The 17428-nt window shown below is 44.1% G+C and overlaps 1 protein-coding gene across 3 annotated transcripts in view; it reads right to left on the bottom strand.

Moving 5' to 3' along the window:
* Positions 1-549: 549 nt before the first annotated feature.
* anapc1 (anaphase promoting complex subunit 1) overlaps positions 550-17428 on the bottom strand; it is a 220408-nt gene continuing 203529 nt past the window's right edge. For all 3 annotated transcript variants that reach the window (XM_072551412.1, XM_072551410.1, XM_072551413.1), the window contains exons 47-48: positions 3964-4098; positions 550-916 (exon numbers count right to left, since the gene is read on the bottom strand). In XM_072551412.1, coding sequence (XP_072407513.1) covers positions 801-916; positions 3964-4098 — 251 coding nt within the window. In that variant the 3' untranslated portion in view covers positions 550-800. The remainder of the gene's footprint in view (positions 917-3963; positions 4099-17428) is intronic.

Raw genomic sequence — 17428 nt, 5'->3', positions numbered from 1 at the left:
GCTGTAGAAGAGGCCATTCAGCCCATTATGCCTTCACTGATTTTATTACCGAGTGCCAATCTCCTGTTTTTTCACTGGAGCCTTGCACATTATTTCCATCCAAGTCATCAGCAATGCCATCTTGAATGCCTCAACAGACTTAATTTCAGGTTTGTGAGTTTTTGGCAAAATACTCAGGTCATTTTGAGTTAGATAGTGGAGCATAAGTTACAGGAGCATAGAGCCAGCTGACAGAAGGTATTCTTTTCACAGAGTTATCAAATGACAACCCTGGCAACATGTTTCTACTTTGTGACACCAGCCATGATGAGAAAAGATGCGGGCTTTTGGGGATGTACTCTCATTCACAGAAGTCCCCAAAATTGTTTGTTTTCAGGAGTTGGCGATATATCTTCCGGATGCACTGAAACAGCTGCCTGATAGTGGGACAAAATGGTCGACAGTTTAATTTATACATATGGTGAGAGAGACAGGCTGGTCTTTTCGTGTTCGCCTTCTTTGCAGGCTTTCAATGCAAATTTTACACCAAAATAAAACATCACAACCAACTGCAAAAGTAGATGTTTTTATTCACAAAGTCAGTTCCTCTTCAGTTAACATATGCACATCTAAATCCAGTCGGCAATGCACAGCAATTGCTGGTGGCATGAACAGTGTTTGCTAACATGCTTTCCAACAATAACAACCCTAAGATAGTTTAAAAAATGTTTTAAGTGATGCAGAAACAATTCCATAACTGGACAATAAAGAGACACGAATGATCTGACTAGGTTTAGAGTTGTAATAAATCCCAGTGACCATCAAACCAACATTGCTTGGGGCCTGCCGAGCATCACTGGAGCTAACCTCAGCAGAGTCTGCACTGGCAAATGTAGTTGGCTGAATTTGAGCAGAAGTTCGGAGAAACTTGCAGTACCTAAAGCATAAAGAACAGGTCTGTGTGAAACAGGAAAGTCAGCAATTCCTAGATATCCCTAAGCGCAAAGATTCCGCTATCTAAAAATTTATGTGGCACCCAACCAAAGCTTGATCTGCTCATTGATAAATTAAACCCAAAATGTTCCAGGTTCTATTTGAAGAGGATGGTGGTGTCTCAGTGCACTGGTCAAGAGTCCTTCCTCAGTCACTATCGTAAATGAATTAGTGAACTAATTGTAGATTTTATTTACTGTTTGTAAGGCTTTGTTGCAATTAGGCGAAAGTGAGGACTGCAGATGCTGGAGATTAGAATCGAGAGTGTGGTGCTGGAAACGCACAAGTCAGGAAGTATCCAAGGAGCAGGAGAATCGACATTTCGGGCAAAAGCCCTTCATCATTCCTGAGGAAGGATTTTTGCTTGAAACGTCGATTCTCCTGCTCCTCTGATGCTGCCAGACCTGCTGTGCGTTTCTAGTACCACACTCTTGACCCTTGTTGCAACTAGCGACATAACCTTCCTACATGATGACTGACTCTGATGTTAGTTGGCTACAAATTAATTTGAAATGTCCTAACAATATGCTATGCTGCTATCTTAAGAGAAATTAATTTTTTCCTAATATTATTTTTGACAATGATGAGAATGGTCATCAAAAGTCTATCTAATGTCAATTGCTTGTAAGTAGAGAAGTTGATTTTTAATGCGCCTCATATAAATCCCAGAAGTCACACTAAACCTGTTAGACTATAACCTAGTGTCGAGTCATAGAGATGTACAGCATGGAAACAGACCCTTCGGTCCAACCCATCCAAGCCGACCAGATATTCCAACCCAATCTAGTCCCACCTGCCAGCACCCGGCCCATATCCCTCCAAACCCTTCCTATTCATATACCCATCCAAATGCCTCTTAAATGTTGCAATTGTACCAGCCTCCACCGCATCCTCTGGCAGCTCATTCTATACACATACCACCCTCTGCGTGAAAAAGTTGCCCCTTAGGTCTCTTTTATATCTTTCCCCTCTCACCCTAAACCTAAGCCCTCTAAGTTCTGGACTCCCCCACCCCAGGGAAAAGACTTTGTCTATTTATCCTATCCATGCCCCTCATAATTTTATAAACCTCTATAAGGTCACCCCTCAGCTTCCGACGCTCCAGGGAAAACAGCCCCAGCCTGTTCAGCCTCTCCCTGTAGCTCAAATCCTCCAACCCTGGCAACATCCTTGTAAATCTTTTCTAAACCCTTTCAAGTTTCACAACGTCTTTCCAATAGGAAGGAGGCCAGAATTGCACGCAGTATTCCAACAGTGGCATAACCAATGTCCTGTACAGCTGCAACATGACCTCCCAACTCCTGTACTCAATATTCTGACTAATAAAGGAAAGCATACCAAACGCCTTCTTCACTATCCTATCTACCTGTGACTCCACTTTCAAGGCGCTATGAACCTGCACTCCAAGGTCTCTTTGTTCAGCAACACTCCCTAGGACCTTACCATTAAGTGTATAAGTCCTGCTAAGATTTGCTTTCCCAAAATGCAGCACCTCGCATTTAACTGAATTAAATTCCATCTGCCATTTCTCAGCCCATTGACCCATCTGGTCAAGATCCTGTTGTAATCTGAGATAACCCAATTCACTGTCCACTACACCCCCCCAGTATTTGGAGTGCTGCTCTTTTGCCAAAAGAAGCACTTCACCTGACAAAGGAACTGGTGTCGTGTGACTTCTGACTATGTCTACACCAGTCCAACACTGGCACTTCCACATCATTACATAATCTCAGGGGATTCCAAAACCATTTTGAAATGGGATCACTGGTCTAATGCAGCAGAAAATGACAGCCAATTATAACACAGCAAGATCCCACAAACAGCAAGAAGATAAGTCACTAGTTAATTTGATTGGCCGATAGACAAATAGTGTGGATGAAGGCATCCACGAAGTGGCCTCTTTAAAATATGGAGTTCACAGTTTAGGAACAGACAGGAAATGGTCAATGTCACAGCAGTGATTACTCCCTGCTCGCCATTTTGAAGCAGAAAATGCTGATTCAATGGAATGACCCCTGGGAACTGATCCACACATTGACTCAGAAACACAAAGGCTCCATCACTTTGACAGACACATCACAAAAGGGCTGGTACATATGTAACTCCAGGTTTAATATGCAAAATGCAATTGGTGCTTTACGTTTAAAAGAAAGCCATTGTTGTATTTTCTTGAATAAAGTCGCCCAGGTAATAAGTCAATAAGGAGCTATTGCAGGCTAATGAGCATCTGAAAAGAGGCGGCCAGTCAATACTGTAATAGAGATTCTCAGAATTCAGATAAAATCTGTATCTATCTGAAATCATAGAACCTTAGAATAGTCAAATTTGCACCAGTTTTTTGAAGTACAATCCAGTCAGTCTCACTCCCATTACTTCTTCATTATCTTCCAAGTATTCATCCAATTCTTTTGAGAAAACTGCGATTGAGTCCGGATCTATCCTACTCCTTTTAGGAAGTATCTTCCAAAACTTAACTATTCATTGTGTTCAAATGCTTTTCAAGTTATCTTTGGTTTTTGTGCCAATCAACTTACATCTGCCCTGTTTGGTTACTAACCTGCCGATCATTAGCAGTTGTTAACTATTTTTGAAACCCTTCATGAATTTAAACAATGATATAGAACACTCTCTCTCTCAGTCTCAGGGTGTTGGCAGATGTACTGCTGAATTCCAACACATTCCTAGTTTTAATCTGCACATATGGTTTCTTCATAATTTCTCAAGTATTCATCATCTAATTCTTATTATACAGCCTGGAAATGACTTAAGAGTCAGAGAGAAAAATACAGCAAAGAAAATACATTTGTGCTTCTGATCATCTAAAAACTTGCAACTAGTTCCACTCCATCATATTTGCCCCACCCCACAGATTCTGGAGATATTTTCTTTTCAATTATTCACCTAAACTCCATTCTGAATGTTACTGTTGAATCTCTTTTACCAACCCTTTCAAGCATCACATTCCAAATTAGACTTGAATTCAAGGTTTACCTTCAATTCCCGTAGCTGCTATTTGTTGAAGTGTGGGCACTGAATGATAGACCAGGAAACAAGCCAACATGCTGATTTTCGATTCCTCCACAGGCTGACCACTTAGGTAGGAATGCAACAGAACATCACCTGACGCTAAAAGGAAAGTTTGGGGAGGAAAAATACAAGGATCTTTAATTCACAAGTACACATTGCACTTCTGTAACTGATTAACATTTTTTTTATCGTGAGTATCACATGGTTTCCATTTGTTCTTGTTATACAACACAGCAAGTTTTTTTTCTTCTGGACCATTTGAATGATGTTTCCAAACTTCCCATCTATGCACCCTCATTTCAACAGTTAATTTCTAATGACACCTCGATGCTTCTCTTCATAAGATGACGATGGCAATTTGTAATCCATTCTAAGTTGCTCCAAGCAGTGAATTGCGGGGCGCCTTCATGAATAATTTTCTTTATGACTGATTTGGCAGCTTGACCTTGCCAGAAGATATTGAGCGGTCACACATTCCAGTGTTGAACTGGTGGGTACACGTTGGCCGGAACAGATCAAAGGACGCAAGTTAACCATCTGGGTTCTTAGAACAATCTAAAACTATCTAATATTCATGATAATTTATTGCTTGCATCAACAAATAAGGTTCATCCTGTTTAGTTTTGCACCCAGACCAGGTGGTAATAACCTGACCACATCACTTTCCCTGGGAGAAAGTAAGAACTGCAGATGCTGGAGAGTCAGAGTCGAAAAGGGTGGGGCTGGAAAAGCACAGCAAGTCAGGCAGCATCCAAGGAGGAGAGTCAACGTTTCGGGCAAAAGGCCTTAATCAGGGATGAAGGGCTTATGCCAGAAAAACTGATTCCCCATCTCCTCAGGTACCTGCTGTGCTTTTCCAGCGCCATCCTTTCTGACCCATATCATTTCCCTGCCCTTTTAAAATCTACACATAGGCCTTTCTTTCTCCGGTGCTTCTCTCCGTTCCCATTTTTTTTCCAGATGCCATGAGTTATAAACTTGACCATTCTCATTTTTGAGTTGAGGACGTAATTCATGATCAGTTTGCACTGGGCTACATTGAGGCGTGCAGAGTGTTTCTGACCCTGGCTGATGTCACTATTGGGCAATGCAGATCCAGGAACGAAATCTAGCTCAAACAAAAACAGAAATTGCTGGAAAATCTCAACAGTTCTTCTTCAGAAGGTTGAAGAGGAGTCACTGGAGGTAACTTTCCACGTAAGTATGTGAATATGAAGCGTTTGGAGGGATTTGGGTCAAGTGCAGGCAGTTGGGAATATGGTTGTCGTTGACTGGTTGGACTGAAGGGTCTGTCTCCGTGCTGTGTGACTCTATGACCAAGCTGCCAGACCTGAGATTTTCTATTTTTGTTTCGGATTTCCAGCATCCACAGTTCTTTTGATTTTTTTTATGAAATCTAGCTTGCCAGATCATATTTTTAACTCAGTTTTATCTGCCATGGTGGTCTTTCACTGAAAGATAAGCAGAGCAGACTGCAGACTTGGATTGAACAATAAAACAGAAGGTCATTACAACAAAAGAAAGTGAAACAAAATAAAACACACAAAGCGAGCTAAATATAACACAGACCGAAAGGCTTCAAGACACACAGATCAAAATACAATCTACTCCCCACACCATCTAATCAAATATTCCCAAATTCACAAATTACATGTTTTCACAAAGATAACTTATTTCCTCAACTGCTCTGAACAATCTCTATTTTTCAGTAGACACTATTCGTGCCTGTGACCTTCAGGCTTCCTGCACACTGCTCTAAAGCTGTTGAGCTATATTAAAAAGCAACTTTCTCATTAGATTTTGCTCCACCTAATGATTTAAATATTCTCTCTCTCCCCCTTCATAAAACCCCATGGTATAAACAAACTCCTATTAGCATTCCATGCGTTCTTGTTCCCTGACACATACTGGCATGAAGCTCTAGAAAGACTGACCTAATTAACTTTCAAACTCCTTCACAAACTAACACCCATCCGTCACTAGTGTAAAATCCAAACTCCACAAAACATTGACATTCATACAAACAGACAGCTTTCATCATAACACTTGGTGTGAACTCTTCATTTGAATGATTGCAGGCTGAGTTGAATAGGAGCCATGCTGCTGGCTGTGTGAGCGTTGAGCTTCTGCTCCAGCCAGGCTGTACCTCTAGGAGTTCGAAGGAGACCATGTTTTCTGCAGGAATAGCCCCCAAAAGGACCAGGTGGTCAACTTGTTGAGAATCTGGCCATGGAGCTGCAGATGGATTCATGATCTCATCCAAGTGGTCAAGGTCAGCAAATCTGCCTCTGAGCCACTGGTCCACGAACCTTTAGTGCTGCAGAATGCTCCCCTCACTCAGCCAGCAGGAGTCCTTTGCAAACAGAATTCAAGCCTAACATTCAGACGCTCGATCTCCCCATTACGCCCCCACCAATGATGCCATCCTCACATCCAGCTCTCATTGCTAACAGACAAGCCTGGGTCACTTGAGAGGATGATGCACTCTGCATGACAAGGATAGCTGTCACTAAGGCTACTGGGTTTGGCAACATTCAGGATACCAGTAAATTCCTCCTGCTTGCCATTCTCTAATTCTACCCCGCCCTATGGACAAGGCTTACACGGCTATGGCTCATGTGCAGAAAAATGGGATTTGAATAGCCAGGTGTTAGCCCCCCCTGCTGCTTTTGTGGGCGGCACGGTGGCACAGTGGTTAGCACTGCTGCCTCACAGCGCCAGAGAGCCGGGTTCAATTCCTGCCTCAGGCGGCTCTCTGTGTGGAGTTTGCACATTCTCCCCGTGTCTGCGTGGGTTTCCTCCGGGTGCTCTGGTTTCCTCCCACAGTCCAAAGATGTGCAGGTCAGGTGAATTGGCCATGCTAAATTGCCCGTAGTGTTCGGTAAGGGGTGGATGTAGGGATATGGGTGGGTTGCGCTTCGGCGGGGCGGTGTGGACTTGTTGGGCTGAAGGGCCTGTTTCCACACTAAGTAATCTAATCTAATTTAATCTAAAGGTGGTTGTTTTTCGCAGTACAAACGTGATGGATCAAAGGGCATTCTTCTGTGCTGTAGATCGCTGATTCCAATAGCACTTTTACAAGCTGCAGATTGGAAGACCAAGAACCTATTATTTCTCATCCCAGACAACGTCCCTCACCCAAGTTCTCCCTTTCTGATCATCTTCGGACTTCAGATATCTGGGAAATGCTAGCTGACAGGTCAGCGCAGTCTCATAAGGAAGGACAGGAGTGATCACAGACCTTGGAGGGAGAAGCATTTTGATTTCTTCTTATGCTCTCAGCCACCAGTTCAGATCCTGGCCCTGCACATACCTCACAGGATAGTAGAGAGCTCAGCCACCTCAACAAGAGGTCCTGCAGACTGAAGCCAAACTCTCAGGAGCCAGAGCTGCTCAAAATCAACAGGCTTGCACCAGGCAGGCTGCAGGTGCCTGCAGTGTGGAGGAGCAGTAAAGACAAACTGCTTGTGGAATGGTATTTTCTTTTTACCGTATTTCTGGATGGATTAGTTGATAAAGTAGCTGCAGAAGGAGTTATCATCGACAGCTGTCACTGCAGGACTTTGGCAAAGGGGATGTTGTGTTGGGACAATGCCAATGAATGGCAAAATGGGGAACTGTTGAGCAATGATGGTGAAGGTTTGGCATCTTCAGGAACCCAGGTCTCGGTAAGTGCTCACAGACAGCGCATCAAGAGTGAAGCAGCGTTAAATATCTCCTTCTGTGACCTCTCCTTCCTGAGGCAGCAAACACTGTCCCATATGACTTCTTAACCTTGTCTAACTTGCCCTGTTGCCTTGAAATCTATGAACATGTACACCAAGTTCCCTCTCATCCTATGTAAATTCCGGGGTCCTATTTTTTTCGATTCCCTACAGTGTGGAAACAGGCCCTTTGGCCCAACAAGTCCACACCGACCCTCCGAGGAGTAACCCACCCAGAACCATTTCCCTCTGACTAATGCACCTAACACTATGGGCAATTTAGCATGGCCAATTCACCTGACACATTTTTGGATTGTGGGAGGAAACCGGAGCACCCGGAGGAAACCCACGCAGACACGAGGAGAATGTGCAAACTCCACACAGTTGCCTGAGACTGGAATCGAACCTGGGTCCCTGGCACTGTGAGGCAGCAGTGCTAACCACTGAGCCACCATGCCACCCTAAGTATACTCCCTTGCCTTTTTAAACTTCCCAAAATGCGTTGCCACATTGTTTTTCAGGATGAAATCCCATTCTCTACTGTTCAGCCCACCTGACCAGCAAAATTACACCAACTTCCATATCAGGGTTTGAACCCCTATCCCCATAGCATTAGTCTGGACCTCGACATTACTCTGCAATGACACTGACACCACCATCTCTTGCCATATCACTTCCCACCAAGCAGTTAGCTACTGGACACAGCAAAACAGTTCACAGAGTCATGGCTGATGCCAGGACGGTGATTTGGACTGCACTTTATTAGAAAGGGTCCTTTCCAATTCCTGTAACTCTCCTGATCTACATATAGGGATGCAGAGGGGTCAAAGGCTAGAATTTCTGCAGCGAGTAACTCACCCCGACTCCCCAAAACCTGTCCATCATCTACAAGGTATAAGTCAGGAGTGCGATGGAAATACTCCTTACTTGCCCGGGTGGGTGCAGCTCCAACAACACTCAAGAAGTTTGACAACATCCAGGGCAAAGTAGGCCACTTCACTGGCACCAGATCCACAAATGCTCACTCTCACCCCCACTGACACTCAGCAGCAGCAGTGTGTACCATCTACAAGACCCATGCAAAAGTTCACCGACATGATAACTACCTCCATTGAGAAAGACAAGGAAAGCAAATACAAGGGAACACCACCACTTGCAATTTCCCTTCAAGGTCACTCATCATCCTGACTTGGAAATATATTGCCATTCTGTCATCATCACCACATCAAATCCGAGCATTCCCTCCCTTAGTGCATTGTGGATCTAGCCACAGCACATTGACTACAGTGGTTCAAGAAGGCAGCTCACCACCACTTTCTCAAGGGTAACTCGGGACAGGCAATAAATGCTGGCCCCAGCCAGTGATGCCCACATCCCATAAATAAACTTACAAAAAGGCATGTACAATTAATAACTCCCTGCATTATTGGGAACCCTGTTATTTTAACAAAACCACATGCCCTCTTGCTACTCTCCATATATAGGAGAAGGAGAACTCTCCTTTCCTTGAAAACATGGTGCCTCACTACTGCCTGGATGGATCAACAAGTCAGCTTGCAGGGGTATGTTTGTAACGTTGCTTGCTCTCACCTGGAAAAACTGAGTAGGAGAGAAGCTGAGCGGAATGGTAAACCTGAGGGCCACAGTGTCACTGTCCTCGTGCTGTTGTGAAGCCACAGGTCCTGTAGAGGGAGGTGGCACACTTCTGTCACCACATCCTGGGTGAACAGCATGCAGCACAGTCATTGCTCCTGGCTGAGGTGGAGATAGGAGAAGAGTTTCCTGAAAACTCTCTGTGTATATGGGCTTCTATGGACAGCCTCTCTCTACATGCAGTCTGAGCCTTAGCTCCAGCTCCCAGTCAACAGACCCCATCACCACAGCAGTCTTTCTGCAGATAGGTCTGAAAACCACTCTTGGTCTGAATGCAGTCACAGCAAGTTACTAAGACTCTGTCCCAACAAACGCTAGCACATCCACAAACTTTGCAATAGCAAGTCAAAAGCCTGTACACTGGAGAGATGGCCGTTTAAAAAATTATGTGGAGATGGTGGTGTTGGATTGGGGTGGACAAAGTTAAAAATCACACAACACCAGGTTATAGTCCAACAGGTTTATTTGGAAGCACTAGCTTTCTGAGTGTTGCTCCTTTGGCAGATGGTTTGTAAAATAGCATTGTTGAGGTCCTCTCACATGGAGGTGGCTTGGCATCATGAGCTGGTACTGTAAAAGCCTCTGGGCTCCTATTGCTAGCATTCTTTCCAATATGGGGTAACATGTGGACCATGCTGAGAGCAGTAAGAAGAGCTGTCTTAGTCATTTTGAGGGCCTCCAGCCTCCTAACCGCCAGCAACAGTGGTCCTGCTGAGCCCAGTGCTTTTAGAACACGCTAACAGCTGATGTTGGATTGTCAGCCATTGGCACATCTGTCCAGTGTGGCTTGGAATCTATCAGATTTCCACCTCTTGTACTGAAAGGTTGGAACTGCAGTGGTACTGACGCTTGGCTGTATTTGACCACTCCAATCCGATTCCCGTGAACATCTGTCTGACTTTCAGCTTCAGCAATAGTAAAGAAATCGTTGGAACAGAGTTTCCTGTTGGATTCTGAGATGTTCTGGTGAGATCACTGCTTTGCTGCTTCTCTAGAAATGGCTCCTGAGGAGGGAGCCTGTGAAAACATATAATTCGCTCGGAGTTTGGGGGTTATAGGGAAGCTGCATTCTTTGAAGCAGAAATGCAAAGTGCGTCAGGGGTAGTTTCACTGGAGGCTCACTAGACTGGTATCTGGAATGAGCAGTTTGTCTTAGGAGGAAAGCTTGACTTGTTTCTAATGTTCCTGCTGATATTTGTTCCCATAGAACTCAAAGGTCTTTGCTCAGCAGCAGCTTCCGGAAGCATCTGAAACCTCCCAGCATCTGTAGAGCTCTGAAGGAACATTGTTATTAGTTTCGCTGGTGTTCTGGAGAGGGGAGTTGACTTGACTGAAGGGTATAAGATCTCAGTTGGTCTTTCGAAGTGGATGAGGGAAGGATGCTTCTTCTTGGTTGAGAGTCCAGAACCAGGGGGCATGGTTTTAAAATTAGGAATTACCATTCTAGAACAAGAACCCTTTTCATTTGTCAGATGGTCATGTGACTTTGGAACGCTCAGTCTCAGAAGCCATTGGAGATGGGGGTCACTGAATATTTTTTAATGGCGTGGAGATGCCAGAGTTGGACTGGAGTGGACAAGGTCAAAAATCAAACGACACCAGGTCCAACAGGTTTAGAACATAGAACAATACAGCACAGAACAGGCCCTAAGGCCCACGATGTTGTGCCGAACATCTAACCTAGATTAAGCACCCATCCATGACCTCCACTGAAACAGCACCCAGACGGTGATTTGAACACAGGACCCTCAATCAGCTAGAACTATTCAGTCTCCCAATGTCTGAGTTTGAATCCAGCATCATTGGCATTGAACCCATGACATAGAACATAGAACATAGAACAATACAGCACAGAACAGGCCCTTCGGCCCACGATGTTGTGCCGAACTTCTATCCTAGATTAAGCACCCATCCATGTACCTATCCAAATGCCGCTTAAAGGTCACCAATGATTCTGACTCTACCACTCCCACGGGCAGCGCATTCCATGCCCCCACCACTCTCTGGGTAAAGAACCCACCCCTGACATCTCCCCTATACCTTCCACCCTTCACCTTAAATTTATGTCCCCTTGTAACACTCTGTTGTACCCGGGGAAAAAAATTTATTTGAAATTGCAAGCTTTCAGAGCGCCACTCCTTCCTCAGATGCCTTATGATTGGGAGGCATAAGACACGGTATTTATAAGCGTAAAAAGTTAACAACTTTAAAACTAGCTGTCCTTGTTGAATCCTTTAATTAGTCAGGAGGTAGTCTACTGATAACAGTGCAGAATCCAGATTTCCTTTGAAGTCTTTGTCCATAAAAAAGGTTTTATTAATGTATGAGATTTTAGACATTGCCGGGTTAGATAATCGGTGGGAGATCCCACTTTGAATCAGTCCATGTTTTAAGCTGAGGTCCGGTTTTATCTTTCTGACAGAAAAGAATCTTGAATGAAATAACTCCCCCCGGTGTGTGTGCCTGTATTATTTTTTGCCAGAAGACAGAGTTGCATAGATTTGTTGTCAAACAGTGGAGTTGAAGGCTATGGGGGGGGGGGGGGGTGGCGGTGGCGGTGGTGAGATCAAAATTTGATCTTATTGAAGAGCAGAGTTGTGAGGCCTACTTCTATATTTGCATTCAGGTGGCTCAGCTCACATTGAGACAGCACGCCTCGCAGTTAGAGATCATGAGAAGCAAATTTATTGTTCAGTTTTCCTTTGTCAATACACTGAGAGGCTGAACTGGTTAGACCAATCAAAAACATGAAGCTGAAACATCACATGTCATGCTATAGGCAACAGGCTGGTTTGAGTTGGGGTTAAATAGCTGCTGATGGGCAAAGAAATTCGATTAAGTGATTGCCTCCGTTGTCAGAAGGGTAAACCCTGTACACTATAAAAATTTAACTGATAATTCATGAATAACCACAGTGAAAAAGCTGGAAAAGCTCAGCGAGTCTGGCAGCACTTATGGAGAAACAGAGGGACAAAATTTTGAAATCGAAACTTGATTGCAAACAAGATAGAGTCTCCCCAGATCAGAGGGCTCATCATCACAGACAGACAAGTGGTGGTGATTTAACCTGAGCATTTACACGCCTCAAATGAAGGGTGAGGTTGAAACAGAAGGCCCTTCATGGTTACATTGCCCAGTGTGGGAATTGAACCCATGCTGCTGACATCACTTTGCATCACAAATCAGCCATCCAGGCTAACGATCCTCCACCCCTCCATTTAAAACAAGGAGCGACAATTTATAGGCAAAATTCTTTAAGTGATCAACTTAGTTCTTCTGTTACTCATTTGTGGGACATGGGTATAGCCAGCTGGCCAGCATTTATTGCCTGTCGCGAGTTGTCCTTCAAAAGGTGGTGGTGAGCTAGCTTCTTGAACTGATGCAGTCTAAATGCTATAGGTAGACCCACAATGCCCTTAGGGAGGGAATTCCAGGATTTTAAACCCAGCGACAGTGAAATGACAGCAATATATTTCAAAGTCAAATGATTGATTTGGATGGGAACTTGCAGGTGGTGGTGTTCCCATGTGATTGTCCTTGTCTTTGTAGATGGATGTGATTGTGGGTTTGGAAGGTACTGTCAAAGGACCTTTGGTGAATTGCTCAAGAAAACACACACTGCAGTGCAGTGTGGTAGATAGTACACACTGCTGCTACTGAGTGTTGGTGGTGAAGGGAGTGGATGTAGTGACAGTCAAATGGGTCCTGGATGGTGTCAAGCTTCTTGAGTTTTGTTGGACCATCCATCCAGACCAGTAGGGAGTATTCTGTTGAGCCTTTGGGGAGTCAGGAGTTACTCACGTCAGTATTCCTAACCTCTGACTTGTTCTTGTAGCCACTGTGTTTATGTGGAAAGTCCAGTTGAGTTTCTGGTCAATGGTAACCCCCAAGAGTGTTGATGGTGGGGGAATTCATTGATGATAACACTATTGAATGTCAAGGAGCAGTAATAAGACTGTCTCTTACTGGAGATGGTAATTGCCTGGCACTTGTGTGGCATGAATGTTACTTGCCACTTGCCAGCCCAAGCCTGGATATTGTCCAAATCTTGTTATCTTTGAACATGGACTGCTTCAGTATCTGAGGATTCGTGAATGGTACTGATCATTGTCTAATCATTGACAAACATCCCCACTTCTGACCTTATGATGAAAGGAAGGTCATTGATGAAGCAGCTGAAGATGGTTGGGCCTAAGAGACTACCCTGAGGAACTCCTGCACAGATGTCCTGGAGCTGAGATGACTGACCTCCAATAACCATGACCAATTCACGTACTGTTGAAGGGCTTATGCCTGAAACGTCGATTCTCCTGCTCCTTGGACGCTGCCTGACCTGTTGTGCTTTTTCAGCACCACACTCTCGACTCTGAGCTCCAGCATCTGCTAGAGATGACTCCATGTGCTAGACATGACTCCAGTTTTGCTAGGTCTCCTTAATGCCACTCTTGGTCAAATGCAGCTTTTTTGTCTGTGTTTGAACCAGGGCTTTAATGAGGTCAAGTGCTGAGTGGCTCTGATGGAACCTAAACTGGGTGTCACTGAGCAGGTTATTGTTGAGCACTTGATAGCACTGTTGATGACACCTTCCATCACTTTACTCATGATTCAGAGAAGACTGATGGGGTGGTAATTGGCTGGGTTGGATTTGTCCTGCTTTCAGTGTAGAGGACATACCTAGGCAATTGTTAGGTAGATGCCTGAAACAGCTTGATGAGAGGAGTGGCAAGTTCTGGAGCACAGGCCTTCAGTACTATAGCTGGAATGATGGCGGGGTGCATAACCATCGCAGTACTCTGTCTCCAACCATTTCTCGATATCATATATTTGAATCAAATTGGCTGAAGACTGGCGTCTGTGATACTGGGGAGCACTGGAGGAGGCCAAGATGGATCATCCAATCAGCACTTCTGGCTGAAGACTGCTGTAAGTCTTATCCGCAGTCTTATCTTTTGCACTGATATGCTGGGCTCTTTCATCATTGAGGATGGGGATATTTGTGAAGCCTCCTCATCTAGCGAGTTGTTTAACTATCGATCACCATTCACAACTGGATTTTGCAGGGCTGCAGAGTTCAGATTTGATCTGTTGGTTTGTGGGATCACTTAGCTCTGTCAATCATTTCCTGCTTCTGCTGTTTGGCACGCAAGTAATCCTGTTTGGTAGCTTCACCAAGTTGACACCTCATTTTTAAGTACACCTGGTGCTGCTCCTGGCATGCCCTCCTGCACTCTCCATTGAACCAGGGTTGATCCCCTGGCTTGATGGTGATGGTCGAGTAGGGGTTATACTGGGCCATGAGGTTACAGATTGTGCTGCAGTACTATTCTGCTGCTGTTGATGGCCCACTTCGCCTCACGGATGTCCAGTCTTGAGGTGCTAGATCTGTTCAAGGTTTGTCCCAATTACATGGTGATAGTAACACACAACATGGAGGGTGCTCTCACTGTGAAGGTGAGACTTTGTCTCCATAAGGATTGTGTTGTGGTCACTCTTACTGATACGGTCATGTACAGATGTATCTCTAGCCAGTAGATTGGTAAGGATGAGATCAAGTATATTTTTCCCTCCTGTTGTTTCCCTCACCACCCGCTGCAGACCCAGTCTAGCAGCAATGTCCTTTAGGACCCGACCAGCTTGATCAGTAGTGCTGCTGCTGAGCCACTCTTGAAATCCCTCACCCAGAGTACATTTTGCGTTCTTGCCAGGTTCAGTGCTTTTTCTCTCTGCCTCGTTTCTTAAATAATCGGTTATGTTCCAATCCTTGGAAATTATTATAGAATCATAAGATTTCAAATGGAGGAGTATCATTTCAACAACCAAGGGAGCACAGTATGAGGTAAGGAGGTTTCTTTGCCCATGTTTAACCTGAGCCACAAGACTTCATGGAGTCTGAGTTAATGTTGAGGACCCCCAGTGCAACTCGCTCCCAAGTGTATACCACTGTGCCACCACCTCTGCTAGGTCTGTCCTGCCAGTGGGACAGGATATATCCAGGAATGGTGATGGTGGTGTCTGGGACATTGTCTGAAATGTATGATTTAGAATCTGAGTATGACTGTATCCCACTGCCGTTTGATAGTCTGTGAGACAGCTCTCCCAATTTTGGCACTAGCTCCCAGATCAAGGGGGACTTTGCAGGGTCAACAGGGCCATTTCCAGGTTTGTTTTTTTCTGGTGTCTCGGTCGATGCCAGGTGATCCGTCTAGTTTCATTTCTTTGCTGAGATTTTGTGGCAATTGATACAATGCAGTGGCCTGCTAGACTAATTCGGAGGGCGTTTGAGGGTCACCCACATTGCTGTGGGTCTGGAGTCACATGTAAGCCAGGTGAGGATGGCAGATTTTCTTCCCTGAAGGACATTAGTGAACCAGATCCATTTTTCTGACAATCGACAACGGTTTCAGTAGATTCTTAATTCCATATTTTCTTTTATTCAATTTAAATTCCATCATCTGCCGGAGCAGGATTCAAACCTGGGTCTCCAGACCATTAGATGAGCTTCTGGATTAATAGACTCACAATAATACCACGAGGGCGTCACCTCCCATGTATTTATTATAAAAAGCTATTTTAAAAGATATGCAAATAAACTCATGTTTGTAGAAAATTATAATGAGGAACATTATCCCTTTCCTTGTGGTAAACTTGTATTTGTATTTTATCCGGGTAGACAAATTACACATGAAGCCACACAATGGCTACTTCAATATGTTTGGGCAGTGCCACAGAAGCAGCAGGTCAGGTAAGGATCATTTGTTTATGAGACAAGAATGGTTCTCAGTTTGTTAGTGTTACTTAGCTCCATTGTCTTGCCGCATTAAATACAACATTCATAAAAATACACCACAGAGAAACAACGAGTTTGTGGTTTGTCGCTTCTGCTTTCAGTAATTGAATTATTTGTAGTTCTTCCCAGTCAGAAACATGCACTGCCTTTTTAGACAGCTCCTCCTTACTGAGCTAGAATTCAGCAAGTACAAGTTGCTGTTTGCCTGTTTTGATCCACATCCTCAAAGGAGTTAACTGGTTGGATAAGGGCAAAGGATGCCATCTCTGAGCTCAGTTCTGTCCTTCCCCACAATTTGCGCATAATTAAGAATGAGAATCACGTATCAATGAAGGTTATTCAGTTTTTTTGTTCCTGTATGAGTTCTCTGATGAAGCGATCTAATTAGTCTCGCTTCTCTTTGCTTTCCCCCCTTCAATTCCTCTTCCTTTCAAGTCTTTCCTCTTTTACAAGTTACTACACAATCTATTTCTACCACTCCTGGAGACAATGCAATCTGGGTCATCACAACGTGCTGTGTAAAAAAGACCTCTCTCTTGTCTCGTTCCTCTTTTCACAATTATCTTATGTCCTCTGGCTATTGACTTTTGTCCCAGTGCAAACTGCTCTTTACTATATCAAAACCATTTGTTATAAGATCACTTTTCTTAAACTTCCTCTTCACTTTCTCGATAATTTTCGACATTACTACAGTGAAAACACTTCAGAGAGAACTTGAAAGGGTGCATCAGGGTTGTTCATTTGTCATGAAAGGCACCACTTAAATGGAAGTCCACCTTTCTCTCTCTGCTCCAAGGAGAACCTGCAACTTCTTTACTCTCGTTGAAAAGCGTGGTGCTGGAAAAGCGCAGCAGGCCAAGCAGCATCCGAGGAGCAGGAGAATCGATGTTTCGGGCATAAGCCCTTCTTCAGGAAATCTTTACTCTCTCCAACTAACTGAAGTCCCTCATTTTTGGTAGCTTTCTAGTCTATCTTTGTACCCTTGCTAAGGCCTGAAGTCACAGAATCACAGAACTGTTACACTCACAAGGATGCCACTCAGCCCAACCTATCCTATCCTAACCTTCTTAGCAATTTAACCCTGCAGGTTGTATCTATTTAAATGATTATCTATTGTCCCCTTGAATATTTCAATTTGCATCCACGACATTTCCAGACAGTGCATTTCAAACCCTAAACACTCGCAATGTGAAAAAGTTTATTTTTTAAATTAAGTCCCTTTATAAGGTGTCATGCTCAGAATGACAGTAGAATAATAAGCAATATAAAGACTATAATTGCTTCT

The sequence above is a fragment of the Chiloscyllium punctatum genome, chromosome 3, assembly GCF_047496795.1.
Source record: "Chiloscyllium punctatum isolate Juve2018m chromosome 3, sChiPun1.3, whole genome shotgun sequence".
In the NCBI taxonomy this organism is placed as follows: domain Eukaryota; kingdom Metazoa; phylum Chordata; class Chondrichthyes; order Orectolobiformes; family Hemiscylliidae; genus Chiloscyllium; species Chiloscyllium punctatum.
This window is presented reverse-complemented; position numbering and strand designations above follow the sequence as displayed.